The following is a 23,481-nucleotide window of genomic DNA, read 5'->3' on the forward strand; positions in this document are numbered from 1 at the left end:
CCTTGGCCTTTCCCCTGCTGGAAAACTGCCAGAGACAGAGGTATTGGCACACCAGGAGGGAAATTGTTTTCACAAGATTCCTACCAGAGGGCTGTGGATGCAAACACAGAGAGCTGTTCCTATGACATTCCCAACCCAGGCATGCTCAGCAATGGGAACTCCTGGAACTTTGGCAGTTCATTCATCAAAACTCAGAGCTTTTCCCCTCCTTGGAAAGGTTTTTTTTTTTTTTTTTTTTTTTTTTTTTTTTTTTTTTTAAATTTTTTTTTATTTTCTTGATTTTTTATGGGTAACCTTTTGCCTCCTTTTGTGACGCAGTTTTCTATTCCTTTTTCATCTCCTCTTCTCTGACTCTTTACCTTTGCCATTAATCTGCAATAGGCAAACTTGTCAAATGTCAGCAACACCCAAAATGTCCTTACAGGCTTGAAATTTCTTTTTCTTTCTTTCTTTCTTTCTTTCTTTCTTTCTTTCTTTCTTTCTTTCTTTCTTTCTTTCTTTCTTTCTTTCTTTCTTTCTTTCTTTCTTTCTTTCTTTCTTTCTTTCTTTCTTTCTTTCTTTCCTTTCTTTTCTTTCTTTTTCCTCTCTCTCTTTTTCTTTCTCTCTTTTTCTCTCTTTTCTCGCCTTCTTTCTCTCCGTCTTTCTCTTTCTATCCTAATTTTCCTTTCCTTTCCTTTCCTTTCCTTTCCTTTCCTTTCCTTTCCTTTCCTTTCCTTTCCTTTCCTTTCCTTTCCTTTCCTTTCCTTTCCTTTCCTTTCCTTTCCTTTCCTTTCCTTTCCTTTCCTTTCCTTTTCCTTTTCCTTTTCCTTTTCCTTTCTTTCCATCAAATACATGGCTCTAACTATCAGCATGACTCAAAACAACTCTTTTCTAAAGAAATGCTATTTTAAACCCAAGGGAGTTCAAACTACCAGTATTTGGTTTGGAGTTCCAGCATCCACATGTCCCAAGTCTCTATTTAAGTATGCAGAGGCATGTTCAAATAAATGGTAAAAGTGCAAATTTTGTGAATTCTGAATTTTTCAATATAACTTGTTATGAAGCAACATGTCATGTACATACAGCTTCCAGTAAAATTGTAATTACAATGGGTATCTTGATATCTCCTATTAATTGTGTAGCAAGGACGCACTTTTTGAGCTGTTTCCTGGAACCAAAATTTTTCTGATGTCCTGATCTTATTCCTAATCTAGCCCTGAGCTACTTCTAGCCCTGCTTCATGGAAATCTGGCTGCTGCCACAGATTCCTGTGTTAGGGAGACATGAGAGAGCAAGTGATGATTTCCTCCAAACAGAGACAGAGTTTCCCAGAGCCCATCCCAGCCTGGGCTGTGGATACCCCACACCACTGAATCCCCAGCAGAGAGCAAACTGCCCCACTGCCCTGGGGCCAGCCTGCAAGGAGGGAGGACTGGAGGCTCAGCAATTGTGTTCCCCACCCCAGGCTTGCTCTGGCTCTATAGTGACAAACTCCCTCAGCAAAGCCTTCAGAAAGAAGCCAATAAATCAGATTTTAGGTGGATGGCTATCTACACACCAGGCACATGAACTTACAGAAACAACCACATCGTGACTGGCAAACACAGAAATGTTTGCTTGGACTTTGAAGGCTGCTTCAGACACATTCCCCTTCTCCCCATATTTGGCTTCTTCAAAAATGTGTGATTTTGCACATTTTTTGCACAAATCTGCCCCAAAAGTTACAGGCTGCAGTAACTGGTTTCTTGAGCAGAAGCTGAGAGCTGCAGCATCACAAGCTGTAAGTCAGGGGGATTTCTGCTGGGTTCCTTTGGTGGTTTTCCTGCCTGCCTGAACACCTCAGCTTTCCTTTGAGTTGGGAACTGCACTTACACGGGCTTGGTTTTCTGAAGATCATTTTCAGTGTGTAATCATCTGTCACTGCTAATTACTGCCACGTTGTTGGTCTATGTGAAAAACAACAACTAGATTTTTGAGAGTTTTCTAACAAAGCTCTTTTGCATTTGTAGCATTAAAGAGGCTCTGTGGCATCTGAAACATTAATAATTCAGAGTTGTTCAATACAAAAAGCACAATATGTGACTGACAGCTGTCAAATGTATGACATCACCCCTCAGTTATACAATGTAATAATTTATGGTCTAATGTCTTCAATAAAATGAACAATGCACAGAAACTTAAAGGTGACGTTCAGGGGAGAGTTCCTTTCTGAGCTGCTAATTTAGATTTTCTGGAAACAGTGGGAATGAGCAGTTCTTAGCACAGCAAGGCCTTTCTGAAACGAAATCAACTTTCAGCATGGAACCATTACCTCACAATGGTCCAAGATCACACATTACGCTGCTGTACACTACGTGAGAAACTCAAATTCTGCTCTGAAAAATACACAGAGAACGTTTTCCTTTCAATGAAGTGAAGCTTTTAACAATTCTTACTCATTACTGTGTTAATTATGCAAATACAAACCCAACACACAAATCTTCAATATTTTGGGTTGCAGATCAATTTACACTTCCCCAGAAGAGACAGCAGAAAGCAAAGGGTAAGAAGAGGCACATGGAGTCACTTATTTGGCAGTGAGGAGTTTAACTGTTCTCACTCTCCAGCCCAGGAAACAGCCACGTTCAAGCACATTTTTGTTCACCAGACTGCTGAGTGTAACAGGGAAAGCACAACTGAACACAGGCACAAACTAATGAGATGTTCTGTGGGAAGCAGAACACAGCCTGAGCACCTTTGGCTTTCTGTTCATGGCTGGATGATCTCACCTGTACTAAAAGCAGGAGACCTGACTGAGGCTCTTCTCACAGCTGAGCCACGTGGAGACTTCTCATTCCTTCCCCTAAATGTGGATTCTTTGGGATATAGAACACAGCCCAGCCTTTCTGTCAGTGGGGCATGAGCAGGATCTCTCTCTCCAAACACCTCTTCTCCCTCAACCTCTACAGTCTCATTTTATTTTATTTTTTGAGGCTGAAACAGTGGCTGAAATGACCGACAGGTTCAGGAGTTTCTGGCAGGATGAGGAGTGCACCAAGCTGTTCCCCCCTGATGCTGAGCAGGGCGTGCTGCCCGTCCCTGCCCCTGAGTGCCAGTCCCACAGACTGCAGCCCCTGCCCTGGTCAGGCTTCACCCACTGCTCACAAGGCATGCCAAGGACTGCAGGGAAGCTCCCCAACACTCTGCTCCACTCTGGGCATCTGCTGCAACACTTCCAGGCCTATGCCCTGGTTTCCAGAAGAAGCACTCGAGCTTCTGACACGTGGAAATGCCATGGGAGCAGCATTTGCACCAGTGAACTTTCCCTGTTATTTCTGCTGCAACCATTTCCCCTCTTCCCAGCTTTTTCAATTGTTATTAAAAGAACACAAAGAACTTGCAGCTATAGGAAAAGATGATCTGCTTTCTAAGAGCAACAACAATTTGACATTTTCTGCAATGGTGAGAGGATAAAACCCAACAAAACAACCCAATCACCCAACCCTTTGAAAGGCCTGCAGTTATACCCTTCCAATTGGAGGAGAGATGCAAGGGAACCTTTATCTTCAAAGAAAATAATGAGTTGCAAGATGCCTGTATTTAAAGATACCACACAAAATTAGCCACATAATTCTCATTTTTGGAGAGGAACCAGCTCCAGGGATGCTGCAGAGATCCAAATTTAAATAGTACAATCTTACTGCACAATGAATATCGGATAGGGCAGGCCAACAGAGAATTAATGGGCAGCCCTCTACACGTTTTTAATTAAAAGAATCCAGAACAATAAGTGTGTCTAAAAACCTCCCAAAAGACCTGAGAAAGACAGATCTCAAGGACAGAAAATCCTTTTCAGATCTGCACCCTTGTAAAGGTCATACTTTGCAAGGGTAAAGTGCAAAAAAAATTACAGAAGTGTGTAGAAACTTGGCACCCCAAAACACTCAACAACATCAATTCTTGCTTGTAGATTGAAAATTTCCACTGAATTGTATTAGAAGGCCATAGTTTTGGTTATACTGGGTCATTCTACTGGGATGTGCAGGGCACTTGGTGTATCAATTCCAAAGTATTCACAAGAAACACCCAGATCTCAGCGGCTGCTTCAGAGGAGCTGGAGGGATTTGCCCTCTCCTAATCCATGTACAAAGGACAGCTTGGATCCAGAACCTGCCACAGTCATTGCAGTCCTGTGTCCCCTGCAGATGTAGTTCTACATAACCATGGCACATTTAGATTTGGGAAGTCACATTTTAATCTAAAAACACGAATAGGCATTTCTGACCTCTGCCTTAGTCAGGAGCTCCAATACCCTGACAAGAAATGGACCTGAGCAACACCTTCAGATGCTGCTGAGACTTTTGTCTCATGTTAGAGCAGTGCTAAAAGAAGGGTCACCTGGCCTAAACACTCAGTGAGCTTAGAAGCCCTCAAGAGAGGATGTTGTCTTGGCTAGAATTTGAAATAATAGTTATTGAATGATGCCTTAGGAATGATGCCACAACTCCCAACTCCATACAGATTGTTAGTTACTGCCTTCACATTTTGGTCAGACAAAACAATTCCTCTGGGCCTGGAACCCAAGGACACCCTACAGCCTCAGGCTGTGAAAAGTATTTTAACAAAGTGAATTGGGGGGAGCAAACTGGGGGTAAATGATTTCATTACCTGAAGCTGTAATTGGAGGATTAACACCTGATATGTAAATTGACCAAACTCTGAAAAACTGGTGCCCGTTGTCCAGCTTGGGTGCAGCCTCTGGGAGCTGTGACTGCCCAAGGTGTGGCTGTTGAAGGGCTTTAATAAATACCCACTTTATTCTCTGAATCTTGTGTAGCCTCTGCTCTAGGCAGCCCCTCCAAGGCACCAATAAACTACACGTGCAGGTGAGCAGAGGGCAGGGTGGAAAGGATGAGAGGCTTTTTAAGGATCGAGCAACAACCATGGAACTGCAGTGGGCCTGGAGGATTCATAGTGGGAGATGGGAGATGCTGCTCTCCAGAGAGACCCCTCTGTGTGGGAAATGAGCACAGCAGATGGCAGAAAAAGGTATTTTGTGGACAACCAGCCACTTCTCTTCTTTCAGAGACAGAGGGAGAAAAATCTCCTGTCAGTGTGACAGCCACAGGTAACCACCTACTGACAAAGCTTGCAGTGGCATGTGAGCATCCAGCTGAGCAAGCAGCTTTTGATTCTGCTGTTTTCAGTCTGTGATGCTCAAAACTATTTCCACACACATACACATTTCCACAGATGCCAACCCAGCAGATTACAGCTGACAGCTCTCTGAAAGCCACCAAAGTCCAGATATGATGGAAGCCTGCTCAAGCTGTTGGAGATATTTCAGCTCATTTCTGTCTCATCCAAAACTCTGTATAAAGCCACAGTGAGGAACAGCATCCTTAAACCACAGACTGAGCTGCCACCAAGCACTGTGGACTTGCAGGTGCTAATGAGCACTTTAGGGTGAGGGAGGGGCTCAGAAGGAAAAAGACAAAATTCTTCCTCAGTCCCTCATGTTGTCAGGACTCATGTTGCAATTTTCTGTTCAGTCCTAGGCTGGAAAATTAAAATACAGCACGTTTGAATTTTCAGGATTTTGTGTTAAGAAATCAATGTCATTTTTTTCTGCAGGAGCCAGACTAACCCTGCCTTCTCCCACTTCTCTTATGGGGCTTCCAAAATGGTGGGAGAAACTTGGCTGATTTAACTGCAGCAATGGAACTGTTCTGTGCTTGTAGCTGTGCTTGTCAAGGCTTTAACCCACATCCAAGGCAGAAGCCAGGGACTAACTGTGAATTTGCTAAATCTTCTTCTTACTGCTCTTCCCTCTGACAGACACCGAGGTTCTAGCTTTGCTAAATTCATATTATTGAGCACTTTGAATGGCTGATGCAACCAGAACAGAGGGATGCTGAGACTGACCTGAATTCTGGGGTTTGCAGTGAATTGCCACATCCCCAAACTGCATCTCCACCCACCTGACTCTTCCTGGGAGAAGCATGGCCAAGGCTCCCCCACAGCCCCACAGGCAGATGGGCTGCTTCACACACGTGGGGCCTCTGCTCCACCCTGCTCCTGTCACCCACTAACACAGGCAAAATTAAACATTTCATTTACAGCAGGGATGAGAGCAAGGGAGAGCGAAAAAATGAGAGTAGGAGAGAACCAGTGCCTTCCCTTATCCTCTAGAGTCTGTCCACAGCCATTTTCACTCCACCCTGGGAACATCCTCTGACACCCAGACCCACAATATTAATAGAGACCAGACCAGACTTGCTCTTTTTAGATACTTTCTAATCCCCCATAAAAAAAAAAAAATGTTGTTGAAATCTGCCCTGGGATGCAACCAATCTCCTCAGGTTTTCTCCACAGACCAAAATTTCCTTAGATTTGAGGTTCTAGCAAATGATCTTGTTGTTTCTCTGTGTACCAGCCAGAAGAACAAATGTATTGATCATATGAACTCTCTGAAACTGCCAGAGCCTGACAGCAGGCAGCACAGCAACTGCACACACTTCAGCTCCTTTTCACCAGTTTAACTCCAGCTTGACAGTTCATATGGAACTATTTTAGCTCACCCCAGATTACAGTCATTCAAATTTTGCCCTGCCTGAACTGATAAAAAAAAGCATCCACACTCAAACCTGCTCTCAGTTAATCAGAACAGCACCAGGCCAGAGCTGATGGTGTGCACAGGCAGTTCCCAGGCTGAACACAAAGCCCTGCATCCCCTGCCCTCCTCACATGCTCAGAGTGCATCATTCCTTCCATGAATCTTTCCCAGGAGTCAAGCTGCCATATGTGCTAACCTGTCAGTGTAGCCCAAAACCCCCTGAAACAGGAGGAATGGGCAAGGAGAGAAAGCTCCTGCACAGCTGAACAGGCTGAGGAAAAGTGCTTGGGCTCCATCACCTCCTCAGGTGCTGGAGGAGCAGCCAGCCAGGACAGCCTGGGCTGCCTCAAAGAACACAGCCCAGAAATGTCAGAGCCTTTACTGGAACTGAAATGTTGCTCAGAGCTACTTTTGCCTCCTTATTAAATAAGGCACTTTCTTATTTTCCTGGGCCCTACCTGTCACAGGTTTTACTTTGCACCATTTAGCTCTTCTAATTGACTTTTACATGTCATAATTTCTCCTTCATTCACTTCAGTATTTTTCTTTTCTTACTTCTGCTACCTTTGAAATTGCAAAGTGTTTTTTCTGACCTGAGATGGTTTATGACCAGCTAATCCCATTTCCTGAGTGTGCACTCATGACTTTTTTGCTTTTATCATTACACTTCGAAGTTAAAGAGAAACTTCTTATTTCCAAAAGAAATTATTCACATTTTCAGAGTAATGGAATATATTTAGTTCTGCTTGACCATCTCAGAATTAAGTAGCAATTTATTATATTTTGTTTGGATTATTAGTTAATATATCATATTACCAACACAGAAAGTATTCTGTATGGCTGGTTACTGGTGTGCAATTTGTAGTCTACCAAGTGCTTGGAAGTGATCAGCAAAGCTAGACAAAAAAACCCCTCAAAAATATTTTAACCAATAACTAAAATAATCTTTATAATCAGGAAGTATAATATTGCTTCATATGGTTCATAAACACTCTAACTGAAGTCCAAAATTGAACTTTAATACTCAAAGTGATTAATTTTATACACCTCAGTTGGAACTTCTGTATGGTGCTGCATGACTCAGAATTACCCTTGAGACCAGAACTTCATGCAACACAGCTCCTTAACATTAAACTTTTATTGGAGGGACTGGCACAAATGGTCAGCTTCATCAGGGGGCTCAAAGTGCCTGCAGCTCACCACAGCCCCTGGCCCCTTTATGACTTCATCCAGCCCCAATTATAAGGCCTAAGACAAACCTCAAGCTTTCCATTTACCCTTCTGAAAGCCATTTGATATTGTTAGATTCTCTTATTTCAAATGCCACATCAAACATGGCTCAGCTTCATTTTCCTGCAGTGAAGCACGAGTCATATTTCATTATGTTCCCCAATAATGACATTGTTTGTCTCCAGTTCCCTCCCATGAACATGTCACTTTGAAAAACTGCTGGGAGAGGCTCCTCTTATAGGTCCTGAAAGCAAACAAGACATAGCCCTGGAACGATGTTGAGCACTTTCTCATTCTGTTTGCCAGGCTGATCACTTGTATCTGGACATATGGCAGCATTCAAAACACTCCCTGCTTCCTTATCAGCAGGCTACATTCTGCTTATTTGCTTCTGGCTATTAAAAGCCCTGCTCAAATTTGACTATCACTTGAATCCACTTCAATTAGTTATTAGACATACTTTTATAACTGTGAAAAAGTCCTCATCACATAGAAAAATAATCTTCCATATCAGAATTATTAATAAATTAGAGCTGGAAACCTTTCCTAAATGTTGGAAACAACAGATTGCGTGCATCAAGGTATTTTTCTTTTAGTTACACACGTTAAAATCATGTAGAGGGCAACCTAAATTCATCTTCAGATGTGCCTGAACTGTGTAAGACTGAGGACACATTGTGGCTGCTTCTAAACAATTCAAGGCTGTTACCTGTCCCTCTGGGGGTGTCTGTGTGTGCTGGGTTTGCACAGCCTGGCACACACAGACACCTGGGCAGGAGCACATGGGGGAAAACTGGGGGGCTAAAGGAGAGTGGGCTGGCAGAGGTGACTGAGCCTCACCACAGGACCCTTCCTGATTCCCTTTTTTGTCAATGCAGAAGGGTAATGGAGTAAAAGCCTCAAGATTTTGATTTATCCTCTCAAAGAAGGCAACAAATACACCAAGAGCTCAGCTTCAGAAGGCTCACAGGCCCTGCGTGCACACAGCTGTAATTCCACACAGTGTGAACAGCCAGAGGAATTACTTACATCTTTCATGTCAGGGACACAGGTACAGATGGATTCTGGGCTTGAGCACGTTACTCATGCTGGCTCTTGTTCGCTTTACTGGACCAATGTTCCCTTTTGCAAGCACTCCCCAAGGCTGCTGTATTAACCTCCCGAGAGCTCTGAGCTGCTGTGGGAGGCAGAGCGCTGCACTGCTGCCCTGCACCACTGCAGGCATCTCTGCACTGTCTGGGAGGCTCCTGAGCACCAACCCCAAACCTCTGGGCTGGGGGAAGCCCCTGGCTGAGCCTGGGGAGAACAGACTGCCCAAAGGATGGCTCTCCTCCAGAGCAATGCCTGGGCTCTGCACAGCCTGGGGGAGCTGTGATGGGAGTGTGCAATTCCCACACACGAATCACTGCCTCTCATCCCTCACTTTGCTGTCGGTGTTGAGGCAACACCAAGGCTCCCCACTCCTGAAGGGACTCAGAGTGGTCTCCTGGGCCACTGTTCTGCATAGTGACAAGTTCATCCATGACATCTGGGACTGGGAATACTCTGCTCCAAGAAGAGCCACTCCCACATAACTGTGCTGAGGCACAGGCTCATTTCAGATGCAGCAAAAAGGCAAGTGAAATAAATGTATTATCTCATTTAAAATGCATACAGTCCCAGGAAGCAGGATAGATTGGAGGTGTCACTGAACAGTGCATAGTAAATAAATCATATTTGCAATGCAAGACACTCCAGCCAGCCAAAGCCTGCGGTGGTTAGGGGCATAGAAACTGAGGGCCTGGACGTTTTCAGGTCTACAGAGCTCCAATCTTTAAGCAGCATTTTCCACCATGAAATCACAATTAAAGGTAGAAATCCCATCTGTGCTCAGGAGGCAGAGCTGTCTGCAAACCCACCAGAGCTGTGGCACACAGGCTCTTACACACTGTGCCTCATTGCTATTCAAAATAATGAGCAAATGGCTCCTCGCTGTAACACCCCAGGCTTTCCAGCACCATGTGCACAGTAAATTCTCCTCCAGCCCGCCGGAGTATGCAAATCCTGTGCTCTGAAAATGAGGTGCCTGCTGCTTAATCAGTACTCTCCATTTATTTATGTCCACCTGTCTGCTGGGAATCCAGGTCCCAACAGGAATCAGCTTCACACAAGATATGGAGACACTCTGTCTGCCCTGGCTGTCATTTCCTTTGCATGTTTTCCTATAGGAAGCAGGAACTTCCAGGTGTCTCACTACTGAGCCACATAAATGCTCCTGCTCTATACACTACACCATACTTCAGTGTATAAAGGTATAAAGTGCCTATTCTGTGCCCAGGACTTACTGTCCTTGAACTCAAGCTGGACCCTAAGAACACAATAAACAGGAAGAAGTGAGGCATTTAAGAGTAGTATACTTATTTTCATAGAGATAAGCAAGCAAGCTAACACAAAGCAGAGGGGCACCAGGGAAGAGATGGAATCTCTCCCTCTGGAATGATGCAGGACCTGGTTTTACAGGGCCCTGGATAACCTAATCTAAAGCCCTGCTTTCAACGGAAGGCTGGATTGTCTCCAGACTGTCCCTTCCAATCTCAAATTATCCACTACTCTGTAGTAACTTTACAGTCTAGTAAATGCTGGTACAAGATGCTAGAAGACTCAAAATTAAAATATATGCCTCTAAAAATACTTTTATTGCTAATGCACTCTGAAAAAAAAAAAAAAAGCCTTTAATCTCAGCTGACTATGAGATGACAGCCATTCCCTTCAGTGCCCTGTGGGGTTCTCTCCGCATTTGTCATTTAAGCACCATGTAAGTCAGCACACACAATGCTGGACCTAGACTTGCACAGAAGGATTTTACCATTCCTAACTATCTAGATACAGATAGCACAATGTGTTGGAACCCTGGCTGCTGAGAATTTTAAACTTTCTGTGCTGCCAGGCACTGACCCCCAGCAGAACACTGCATTGACCTGAGGCTGTGGAGAAGCTTCCAAAATGGAATGACAGAACTGAGATTGTGGGTGTGTGGTTTGAAGAGAAGTGTGTGATATCACAGGGTGGAAAACTTAAAGAGTTTAAGGGTTTAGAATGTAGTAATATACATAAAGCAAGATGGAGGTTCAAGGGTGGAGGCTGCTCCTTCTTCTTCACTTCTTTTCCATGGGTTTGGGTGGTTTGATGTAATTGGACAGAAAAGTCCACATTGCAGGACACAAGGGATTAGTTATTGGGTTAAAAGTGAAAATAATGTAGGTGTCATTTCTTAATTGGATAGTTTAGCCTTAAAAGACCTCAGAGAAAAAGATAGTTAGCCATTTTGTAGCTTGTCAGTAGAATGCTGTAGAACTCAGGACTTGTGAGACTGTAACATAGATAAGAACTAATAAACATCTGAGTCTGAAGATGAAATATCGTCTAGAGTGCCTTCAATCCCGACCTTGGCAGAAACAGAGAAAATAAGCAAAAAACCCAGAAAACAAAAAACCAACCAAAGAAGAAAAAAAACAGCAAAAAACCCCAAAACAAACAAACAAAACCCCAAAAACAAACAAACAAACCAAAACAACCAAAAAAAAAAAAAAACCAACACCAAAAAAACCCAAAAACCAACCCAAAACCAAAAAAAACCCAAAAAACCCCACCACAATAACCCCGAAAAACCAGCAACAATGTTTATGGAAAACTGTGCCAAAGTCTCCTAGGACCAAAGCCATTCCTTGGAGGTTTTCCTCCTCAGCCCACGTGCTGCCCTTGTACCTGCACAGGGCTGAATTGAGTTAGGAGCAAACTGCACAGACTGTCTGGAGTGGAATGAAATCAGCTGATGCACTCAGTTTGTCGTGCCTTTAAATAATACAACTAACTCAATTGTTGTAAAATTGACTCAAATGGGGCTCATTTTCAGAAACAAAACATTTCAATGTGGGTAAGAAAAGCCAGTAAAAAAAGAAGGGTAAAGATTAATCTATATGCTTTTAAAAGTCACAGATGGTAAAAATGAGAGTGTGGTAGGGTTTGTAAAATTCCCACTAAACCTTTTCACATCAGCTGAACTCACGTTCTTTGCAAATCTCCAAGTCTTGACACAAAAGCAAGGAGACAAAAATTAAGAAGCAAACAATTATAAACAGAAGTGATACTCCCTATGAGACGGTTATCTCACACCTCACATGTTGGAGTTCTGGTTACTGAGAATTTTAGACTTTCTGTGCTGACAGACTCTGACCCCCAGGAGAGCACTGCATTGACCTGAAGCTGTAGAAAAGACTTCCAAAATTGATTGATAACACTGAGATTATGGGTGTGTCGTTTAATTGCAATTGTGTAATATCACATAGTAGAAAACTTAGGAGTTTGGAGTTTTAGAGTACAGCAATATATATAAGGCAAGATAGAGGTTTTAGAATGGTAGCTAGTTGTTCTTCTTTACCTTTTTCCTTCTTCTTCATAGGTTTAGGTAATTCTTTATAATTAGACAGAAAAGTTGCCATTGCAGACTTCAAGTGATTAGTTATTAGGTTAAAAGTGAAAATAATCTAAGTGTCATTTCTTAATTAGACATTTTAACTTTAAAAACCTTATAACAAGAAATAGTTAAGCATTTTGTACCTTATTAATAAAAGACTAGAAGACTCACTGCTGTGCTCACTACAGGCTCACTCGTGTCAGCCAGCAGGCAGTAAGGCTGGCAGGTAATTCTCAGCCTCTGGTGTCTGATGGGAAGCTCTTTGTGGGAATTCTGATCAGTGATATCAACGTGCAGCACTGAGCTCTACAAGGAGAAAACAGGCTGGCAGCCACACAGAATTAATGCTGCTGGGGGAGAAGTGTTTCCCTGGAGAAGCAGGAAAAGCTGCACTTGAGGAGAGGTGGGTCAGGGTCAGGATGGCAGAAAGAAGGCTCCTGTGGAAACCCAGAGCACTGGGAATATTTCTCTGTCTGCTCTGGGGTACTCTGACCCCCAGGGGAGCACAGACTTCGACCCTCATCCATGGAGAAACTTTCCTAGAAAGTTTCCTTCAGGATAGACTGGAATCCACAAAAGTGTGAAATAGATTACAGAGAGTAGTGTAGGTGTATCACCTGGAGAGAAATTTAGGTTTTGGGATTTTTAGTATGTTGTGATGGAAGCAAGATGGAGGGCACAGGGTATTGTCCTGGGTTTCTTCTTCATGCTTCTTCTTGGGTTTGGGTGATGCTCTGTAACTGGGCAGAAAAGTCCACACTGAGGGCTCTTTGGGATCAGTTATTGGGTTAAAACGCAAAATAACCTAGGTGCCAGTTCTTAATTGGAGAGTTTAGTCTTAAAAGACCTTGTAACAAGAGATTGTTAGCCATTCTGTGCCTGCTAATGAAAGGCTGCCAAACTCAGACAGTTTTGGCAGACTGTTTTACTGGTAAGAAATAATAAACACCTGAGTCCCAACAGGAGCTGCCATCTCAAGTGCCTTCGATCCAGACCCAGAGAAACACACAAGTGGTACCCTGGCAGGCTCCCAGCTCTGTGGTGGGGCAGAGGGCAGGAGGGCACCTCCCTGCACCTGGGGAGCCCAGCCCAGCCACGCTCAGCTCCCACAGCTCTGAGATCCCCCTGCTTTGGGGAACAGGCTGCAGTGAAGCTCCAGGAGGTCCCTGGGCATTTCAGAGCTGCATCCTGCCTTGGATGAAAGAGCAGGAGCAACAGTGACCCTGTCTGACTGGCGCTTTTTGATTTGAATAATTAGGTTGAGCCTACACACATCTTGCTTTTTTGATTCCAACTCGGTAGAGGATCTTGGGAAGAGGTGAGGAGAACCAGCCTGATACCCTGATAATCAGTTCTGCGTTTGGGGAACTCTCAGCCTGGCTCAGGGCTGTGTGAGATGTAAGATACCCAAACCTTTACAAATACTATGCACAACACCAAAACAGTGCCAGAGTGTCAGAAGTAAAACAGGCCTATTTTAAGACTGAACTTCTTTAAAGTGACCAAAAATGCTGTTTCACAGCAGTGGTTCTGCCTGAAACAGGAGGATTGTTTCCTTCAGTCCTCCTATTTACTAATTACTGGTAAATGTTTCCCTAAATAGAAGAGAAAGCCCCTCCTGGAATGGCCTCTCTCCAGCACTCAGCCTTGCTCTCTAAATTCCAAAGTGTAAGGCAACAGACACTGACAGAAGAGCAGGGTAGAGCAAGAATTCCTCTGCCTTACTCATGGCCCTGTTCTCTCCTTCAGAGACCACACTGGGAAGTTTGGACAATCTCACCTCACACCCACCATCAGCTCTTCTGCTCTCCCAGAAGGACATGACTGCTCACATGAGCACACATGGCACAAACATTCACAGGCTTTAACTCCCCACACCCTGCAGTTCCACTGAGAACACAGATTCAAAGGGTGCTTGCCTGGGCAGACAGGTCAGAACCATCTCACATGAAGCTGTCACAGCTAAATAATCCAAATCTGTGGCTGCAGGTGCTGTCCAGGACCTCCTCCCCAGCTGCTGCCTTGTGCAGGGAGCTCCTGGGGCTGGCACTGGGCAGCCAAACTGGGCATCCAGGGAAGGGAAGCCTCTCACAGGGACACCTGAGCTGGCCTCCAGCCCAGGTCTGATTCCTCAAGCTGTGCTGCAGCACAACCCAAATTACTGCTGGAGCCATGAGGTTTGCTGCAGCTGGGAAGCTGCTGCAATGGATTTGTACAGGTTAGGCCATGATGTGCACCAGCCAGCCTGCTTCTGAGTTTGGTATCAAAGCCTCAGGAACTCCTCAAGGCTACTGACATATAAATTGTGCTAAATTAAGAAAGAAGAGGCTGAGAAACTGAATACCAAGACTGCAGGAACTGGAGAGGACTGTGGAAGACCTGGACTGTAACCAGTCACACACTGTGAGAAATGCAGGCAGCAAACAAGTGAACAAGACAAAGGCACCAATCAAGAAGTGTGTGCTTAGGAGTTTGTAGAATCTATAAATATGTGTGTAATGTAACAATAAAGGGCTTCTGCTTGAAGACATTGGTCAGTTGTTCAGGAGCCCTGGATTTCCCACAGGAAGTGGCTGAACCCCTCAGCACATGAATCCACTCATCACCAGCAGTGCAGCTCCACTCAGGCTCTGCAGAGCAAGGCTGGGATTTACATGGCCCCAGTCCTACCCCCCTCCCCTGCTTTTTCTGCCTGGCTGTTCAGAACAGAAAGAGAGGAAAATGACCCTGCTCTTGCTTCTGGACAATGATCAATTAATTGTTTAAAGACCTTTACTCTACCTAAAGAAAACAATGATTAGCCCATAAAGCTCTGGTTTCTTTTCCTATTATGCTAAACTTACCACCTCCAAAAATAAGCATGTTATTGTACCTCAGGAATTAGATCAAAAGTGAATACCATGATCTCACTTCTAATGGTAATTACTTAAACAATGCATGCAATTCAGAATTACTGGAGTGATCAGAAAAATATAGGTAAAAGAAGAAAATAAGTATTTACATAAAAGAGAATTTGTAATTTGACTTAATTCAGTGATGACTGCTGATTTTCTGACTATAAAAAAACAATTACCATCAAAACAAATAGGCCAGAGTGCCCCTCCCATGTGAGACCCCCAGAAAGGGGAGTGCAGCCTTGGGTGCTCACTGCAGCCCTGGAGTTCCCACCCTGCCCTGCTCAGCTCACAGCAGATCCCTCCCCATCCTCAGCAATTCCACCAGAGCACCCAAAACACTCCCAGGGCTCAGCTTTCACTGAGCAGCTGCAGGAACTGGGCACCCACCCCAAGGGACAGACCCATATTTGTTTTTTCTTTGGGTAAGACTCCCAGCTATGTTTTCCTGTGTGTGAAATGCTCTGGCTCAGTTCTAGATTGGAACAGTAGCTCTGCCCTCCTCTCCCCCACTTGGCTCAAGTCACTTCTGAGATTCAAGATGTGATTTTGATTTATTAAGACTAATTTCCCACAATGAGCAAAACAAAACACATACAATGGTCCATCTGGGCAAATAATTTCTGAGAAGGCTTGCAAGACAAATAGCACAGCACACTCTGAGACACAACACATGAATAATAAAAGGCCATTTTAGCATTATATATTTGCTAGCATATAATAAGATATGGTGGATTTACACTGAGGTTTAGATTTGTCTTGTTTTAAAATGCTAAATTCTACTTCAGTGGAGCCAGTATTTCACATTACTGGTTTCTACTGAAATCCTGATGCTGGTTCTAGTACTAAAAGGTAATTTCTCAATTCTAATTAAAAATATTTAATTCTATCTCAAGTCACTATGTTTAACAAAACCAAACAAATAACCTGCAGCCCTCAGACCAGCAGAAGTTCACTGATTTCAGCCAGGGATGATGTATATCTCCATTAGCACCAAATTACAATTTTAACATAAGCTGCCCATAAAACAATGTTCCAGTGGTGTTTTTTCAGTGCACTGGACTAGAAAGAATTCTGTTCTGATTCATGGACAAACCTCTGGCTTTGACAGGAGTTTTAGTGCCACAACAGAACCAAGGTCAGAGCTTCCAAACTACCTTTCTTTTTAAAATCTAAGAGAGAAGAAAACCCCTGCCCACAGCCTGGAGCTGCCCAGCCCTGGACGAGGAGATCCCACATCTCCAGATGACCAGCCCAGTGACTAAATCACTGTCAGCTGCTCTGCTTTTACAAATATATATATATATATATATATATATATATATATATATATATATATATATATATATGTATTTCCCAGGAAATAGAAGAGACCACAAAGAGGAAGATCATTCTTAGTCTTTGAGTAAATTGGATTGTTTCAAGCATTGGGATGAATTGTTTCATTGCATATGGATTGTGAAAAAGATCATAACTTATCTCAGAGCTGAACATTCAGTGTCTAGATCTGGAAGCAGAGACATGTTTGACTTAGCAGGGGAGAAGAAAAACTGCTCATGAATCCAACAGGGGCAAACATATTGAAAAAAAAAACCAGGATGAGAAACAAACTTTGTGTAACTGATGAAGTAATCTGAGATTATAGTTTATTTGACTGTAAGGGTGAACAATTTCTATACAGCAGGGCAGGAAATAAAAACCAAAACAATACAGTTCATTTGGTCTTTCCTGGTCTTCACAAGATCCTAAACATAATTGTTTCAGGTTTCATTAATTCTGTCTCTGTTGTCCTCTAGTATGTGCACGTCTTGGTGCTATCCATTAATCAGCCAATGAATGTGGTATTAATTCAATTATCTCTGCTGTTTGCTTTGGGAGACAAAGGTGCTGAGGGCTGTTAATGCCTTCCCAGAGAGGTGAATCAAAAAGGACCAGCACAGCTGCAGAGGTGCTTCCTCCAATGAGAAAGTGCCTTTTACCTGACTGCAGCCAAGCTGAGGCAAGATCCACCTCTGGTCTGCCCCAGAGCCTGGCACAGCTGCCCTGGAGAGCTGACACCTCTGCTGTGCCCTGGGAGGGGAAGTGCCATTTCTGTGACAGTGACAGCTCTGGGCAGGGATGTGGGGGACAAGCAGTGGTACCTGCTCAAAGCCTGTGGGGGCTTTCAAATACCAGGGGACAGAAGCAGGAAAGCAACAACCTTTCTCAGGTGATGCCTTTCCTCCCTGCTTTCACTGGATGAAAGAAGAACAGAAAATTCTGAATCCTTGTCCAAGTCAGCTACAACTTTGGCTAAAAATCAAACCAACTTGTCTCCACTCATATCTCATATAAAAACTCTACAACGTAATAAATTTTATAGATGTCTCAAAAAATACACACTTTTAAATTAAGTACTACTTAAATTATTTATTGTATTATTCCCTATTGTATAACTCAACTAAATTCACTTTCAAGATTAAATTATGGCTGGCTCATATTATTGGAATGAAACATCTCAGTGCTGCTACTTTGAACTCTGCTCTAACAGAATCCTGTGTATAGAAGTCTGAAAGGAATTAAGTTACATGCATTTCTTAGTTCAGCTGGCAGATCCAGGAGACTTTGGCAGAGAGGAAAAAAATAAAATACATGAGTCCACATTCAGAAAGATTTGCTTTGACATTACTCTCATTTTCTGCACTAGGTTATTGCACTGCCTTGAACTCCAGCCATGCCCCGAGAATTCATCTCTGACAAGAGCAAAACACAGATTCACAAAACCTGTCAAGAGTAGATTTAGGCTGACAAAAACCAAATAAGTCAAAGTCACCTGTATAATACTTATTATATTATAATCCCTTGAGCATGCTGATACCTCCCTGCTAGTAAAGCTAAAGTCACAGCTTTTTCACTTTTCCCAGCATTCTCATTTCTTCTCAGGGCAATTGATCCTTGAGGATTTTTAACCTTGGCCTGAGAACCAGTTTAGTCTGAACTATGAAAAGCATTAGGCTGAAGAAACACATTGAAACATTTAAGTGTGATTTTGTGGCAAGAAGCAGCACTCAAAAAAGGTGCAATGGGGGATTATTGTGTTTAACATCAGTTGTGGTTCACACCTGCTCTATTCACAAAAAAGAGAGAGGAAAAGATGTTATTCCTGCTGCTTTTTTCCCAATCGACCTGGGACTTCACTTGATCTGTTTTTGCCTTACTAGAAGTTACTGTAAATTGTAGCTCAGTAATTCTATTGATATGTGAATCAGCCACTAACAATAAACCCTTCAACCACCTTATCTGTCAGGGATGCAAATAACAGTAATTGTTGAATAATATTCTCTAAATTTCACTTTACTTCCAGCTTTGCCAAGTGGATATAAAATAGCCTGCTATTTGCATAATCATTTTGGGAAAAAAACAACAACGATGTGCTGTGGATTTAAGTCCCAGATGAAAAAAAAAAAAAAAAACCCAGAAAGAGGAGCTTCTATAATCTCCAACAAAGTGGCATTTCAGCCTAAATGACAGCAGAAATGGAAGATGCCTTGCATACAGATTATTTGTAACATGCTGGGGCTGGGATGCAGCAACTAGAACAGCAGCAGGACAAGAGTTTTGTTCACATCCACAGGATTTAGGGTCAGTGAAGTTATTGGTTCTTTTACCTTTGTGGCCATAACATAGAAAGGGCAAATCCAGTCAGGGTGGGATTGGAATGAGGCAATTTTTGGCTGCTCCTGCCTGGCCAGTGGCCAAGCCCTGCTGGCCTGGCAGGGGCTGCTCAGGGAGGAGGAGGAGTGGAAGAAGAAGGTGGAAGAGAAACCATCACAGGCAGCAGGGATTGATTTACTCCAGAAATCATTAGGACCTGCTGAGCTAAGGCAGAACTTTTATGAAAATTAATCCTGTTGATTTGAACATAGCTCTCCCCAGCCTCAGCAAAGTGATCCAGCAGCAGGTTATTCTGATTTCAAACACCTCTGAAAACCAGAGAGAAAGTGAAATCCAACAGGTCCCGGCTCCCTGAGGGACAGACCCAGCACGGCTGGCGCTCGTTTCCTTGAGACAGAAATGTTATTCCTTTACAAATCTCATCACACCTTTCTCTTACCCAAGGATATGCTTTCCTCTGGGTAGTTTAGGAACATCATTGAAGTGGTAGGAGGTTGCTGGGGCCCAGGCACACCAAATTCCAGGCACATTGTGGGCATGGCTTTGCTCTCTGCTCCCCAGGTTCCTGCCCTCTGGGAGTGCTTCTGTGTGCAACCACTGCTCCAAACAGTGCTGCAAATGTGAAGTGCTTCAGAAGATACACAGACAACACCTCATTTGAGCAGTGTTTACATTTCACCCTACACATCACTTCAAAAAAAATTAAAAATGTATTCTTATGAAAAAGTTCAATTTGTCCATAAAATTAGGACTAGAATTCTGTATAACTCTACAGTCTACACACACTATTGATGACACTTTAGACTCCTGATTTAATTGGCTTTTCAGTGTCAGTTTTTATTTGTACAATGATATCACAACTGAAACAAAAATCCAAGAAGTAGAAAACAGCTACATGTGTTTGATGTTGTATGTGAGAGCCTCAGATATTTAGCAACTTCTTTGATGCTTTGATCTCCAAAGAAATCTTACTAAAATTATGATCAAAGGATTTTATATTATTCTAAGTACTTAAGAACAAACCATCTTAGGGCAATAATCAGTATTCTGTTTAATCCTTCACCCTTGGAATCCATTATTGGCTAAGCACCTCAATCTGATGGGAGTTACATTTACTCAACCAAGATATTCTCCTGAAACTGTTACAAGTACCAAAAAGCAACACTTCCAACTCACAGACAAAGCCAAGAGCTGCATTTTATTCTGCTGGCTAAAAAGTGCTGAGACTGTTTTTAAAATGTATGTAACTTAAGAAAATTGGTATGCAGCTCAGACCAGGCAGATTTTTATTTTTCTACAGCAGACAAAGAAACAGAATTTCCAATACACAACTACTTTTGATTTAATCTATTTCTAACTATTTCCTATATTCAGTGTTTATAGAGCACTATTACACAGATGGATATATCTAATATTTATAAAGTAAATTAACACTCTACTTTATAACATGCAAAGACAGATAAATTATGAATTATCCTTTTCATCAATCTGACCACATAATGCCTATTTCAGTGCAATATTAAGTACTGCACCAGACTGGTTGTTGTAATCCCCCATGGTGAGTTCAGTCAAACAGAGTGATACAAAGCATCCCTAAACTGCAGCCTTCAGAACAGGAGAATATTAGAGACCAGCAAGATTTAACAAAAACCCTAATTACAACTTGGATTGTGGATTTATAGATTTGGTTGATGAGAAGTAAGGAGCATTTTTTTAGGAGCAAGCAGAGGAATTCCTGACTCCCAGTCCAAGCCTTAAGAACCTCCCAGCTCCTGCCTGAGGACTCCCCCTCATTTTTACCTGTGCAGATTATTCTTCCTCCTGCACACCCCCCCACCAGGCTGGGTTTCTCACCATTTCTATCCCTCTGCTCTTTAATGGTGGAAGGTGATGAGCAGACTGATGTGCACACACCTCTGCTGGGAGCATCCCTGCAGGCTGGCAGCAGAGCATCCTGCTCTAAATGAAAATCAATCCTGTTAGAGCTGCTGGCTGCAGCTCAGGAGGAGCACAGGGAGCCACACTCAGCCTGGGATGGCAGCAGCACCAGCAGGGCCATGGGTGTGCTTACTGACAATTGCCCAAAGAGAGGCAGATAAACTTTCCCAGGCATTGCTCTGTGAAGCTTTGGGGAAGTCCAGAGAAGGAATTAAAGCAGTTCTCAATCTTTGCAGCTGGTGTTATTTTCTCCTAAGGAGGTTTACAAGAGAGTGGCGTGTCTAATGAGCCACTGGTGTGAGGGATATTGACAGAGCACCAGTCAGCTCCACCTGTATCACAACTGTCTATAAAGTGTGGTTTTTAATAAACTCAGCTTTTCCACCATGAAGAAAAAGGAGTCCCATGTGATTTATTCCAGTGCCATCTGCATCTGTGGGACCCACACAGAAAGCAGAGGCAGGCACAGCTTAATCACATCTCTGACAAACCTGAAGGGTACCTGGCCTTTTGGGCAGAAGAAGGAAATGGTTTTTTAGGGGAAAGGTGAATTCATCTTGGAGCACCTTCTGTCCTAACTTCAGCATTTACAGTATGGCTGTCACACCCTCACAGGCTCATTTTGGGTTTGATCTGTTGCTATCTACACCCCTGAGTGTGGGAAATGGATTTGTATAGAATTTTTAAAGCTTTGTATGTGTATGCAAACCTTGAAGTAAGAAATGCTGACTTAGAAATGCCATGGACTAGGACACTGTTGAGAGACAAAGGGAACTAGAAATAATTTTCAAAGGATGGCCTTGCAAATAAGACTAGACTTTAGAGAACTAGAACTATGAAAAATGTATTGTAGTAGGATCCACAAAGAGTAATTTTAGATGACTGGCTTTAAGACATTTACAGCATGGTGTAGCTAAAGCTGATAGGCCAAGAAATGTTTATAATTTATTGTAATTAGGAAATAGTTGGCTTCTGATAATGATGATGTGAATTATAACACCTGAATTGTCTCACCGTTCTTATGAGACTGAAAATGGAATCAAAGTTTGTAAAACACCTCTCAGCTGCCCCATCTCTGGGTCAGTAAAAGGGCTCAATCCCACCCTGAGGAGCAGGAAGCTGCACAAACAGAGGACAGTGCCCAGCCCAGGAGTATCCCACAGGAGCAGCTGCAGGGAATTCTGTCTCACTGGAGCTCACAAACCAGCTGGGACAATCTTCAGGTGCCTCAGCACAACCCCACACCACAGCTAGCTCAGTCCTGTACGGTGGAATGTGATGATGGAATATGAATCTCCACCTGGAGATCTTACCTTCAGCTCCACGATAAAATGGTTTTGTCTTGGAAATTACTTACTTGGTTAAAGTGCTGAAGTTTATCAATTAAATTTTTGATGAGTGGGTCCAATCCTCTGACTTTCAGTTCTGGATTATTGATTTGTGCCTTCAGTCCATTGGAAACAACTCTGCTGGTGTAACTGAAAACCAGAAGAAATGACACATCAGTGAGTGGAACCACATCCATCAGAATCATGAATTGTATTACAGGTGACTTACAAAAAGAAAATGTTTTGCAAATGGGAATGATATTTATTATAAATATTTATGTTTTAAAATACACCAACCAGAACAAAAATCACAGTTTCTTGCAGTATCATTTACCACTTTAAACTATTCAAGTCATGAACCAACAGCAATTTCATAAACCATGGAGAGGTTTGTTTCATTCATAATTTAATATTTGAACCTCTGTAACTAACATTCTCAAGTTCTTCCATGCAGCAGTCAAAGCTGATTGCTTCCAAAAATTTACTCTATTGTTACTGCAGAAACTCGGGGCATTTAAGACAGAAATTCTTTTTTATGAGATTGAAGGAAATTCCAACAAAAGTGGGGTGTGATTTGAAAAAGATTCATAATCAAAGTGTGAACTGGAGAACTCTTGCCAGAGCAGCTGGGGACACTGGGGACAAACTCTCTGGGGACACTGCATAGCAGCAGCTGCTGCTCTCCAGAGCTCCCAGGAACCTCACCTGTGTTAGACCTCCCCTGGACAGGACACACACAGCAATCCCTCTGAGGAACAGCAGGTTCTCTCTCTGCCTGGTGGCTGAGCAGCTCCTGCCAGCCCTTTCTGGAACACCCCACAAAGGTATTCTCCAGTCCTGCTCGGGCTGGGGCTGCACCAGGGCACCCTCATGGGGAAAATCTGGGGTTGTGCCCATTTGGTCTCTGTTTCTCTGTCTGTAGCACAGGTCAGGAGCTGAATCCATCAGTGTTTGCTGAGCCCACTGCTGCTTGGACACATCCAGACTCCTTCAGATTTGCTCCAGCATCTATCTGGGTACAATTTAAGCTCCACAGAGCTACAGAGCAGCCTTTTTTGGAGAGTTATGGCTTTAGGGTTGTATGAACCCCTGAGTTCAGCACTCACTGGTAACAAAGGACATCAGGGATGTTCTGCATGACCAGCTTTGAACTGGACAAGCGTTCACAAACCAAACTCTCCCAGACTCTCACACACCAGGGAGGATCTCATTGAAGACTCAAATTGGCATCTCTGTGAGTGAGGGAGCACTGGCTCTGCTCCTCTGGACTGAAATGTGGAGAGGAACATCCTGCTTTCCCTTTGATCATCCCCACACACCTGGCTATGCCAGATGTTCTCCTATCAGTGAGTTCTTCACTGTGAACCAATTTGTGCTGAAGCTGAGGACAGCACTTCTGAGTAGCAAACA

General features: G+C 43.2%; 1 protein-coding gene across 5 annotated transcripts in view; it reads right to left on the reverse strand.

Annotated features, from left to right (window-relative positions):
• Window positions 1–23,481, reverse strand: part of LOC135309655 (glypican-5-like) — a 381,061-nt gene that overhangs the window by 132,778 nt on the left and 224,802 nt on the right. For all 5 annotated transcript variants that reach the window (XM_064435855.1, XM_064435854.1, XM_064435853.1 and 2 more), the window contains one exon: window positions 22,101–22,221. In XM_064435855.1, the coding sequence (XP_064291925.1) occupies window positions 22,101–22,221 (121 nt within the window). The remainder of the gene's footprint in view (window positions 1–22,100; window positions 22,222–23,481) is intronic.

The sequence above is a fragment of the Passer domesticus genome, chromosome 11 (genome assembly GCF_036417665.1).
Source record: "Passer domesticus isolate bPasDom1 chromosome 11, bPasDom1.hap1, whole genome shotgun sequence".
Lineage (NCBI taxonomy): Eukaryota > Metazoa > Chordata > Aves > Passeriformes > Passeridae > Passer > Passer domesticus.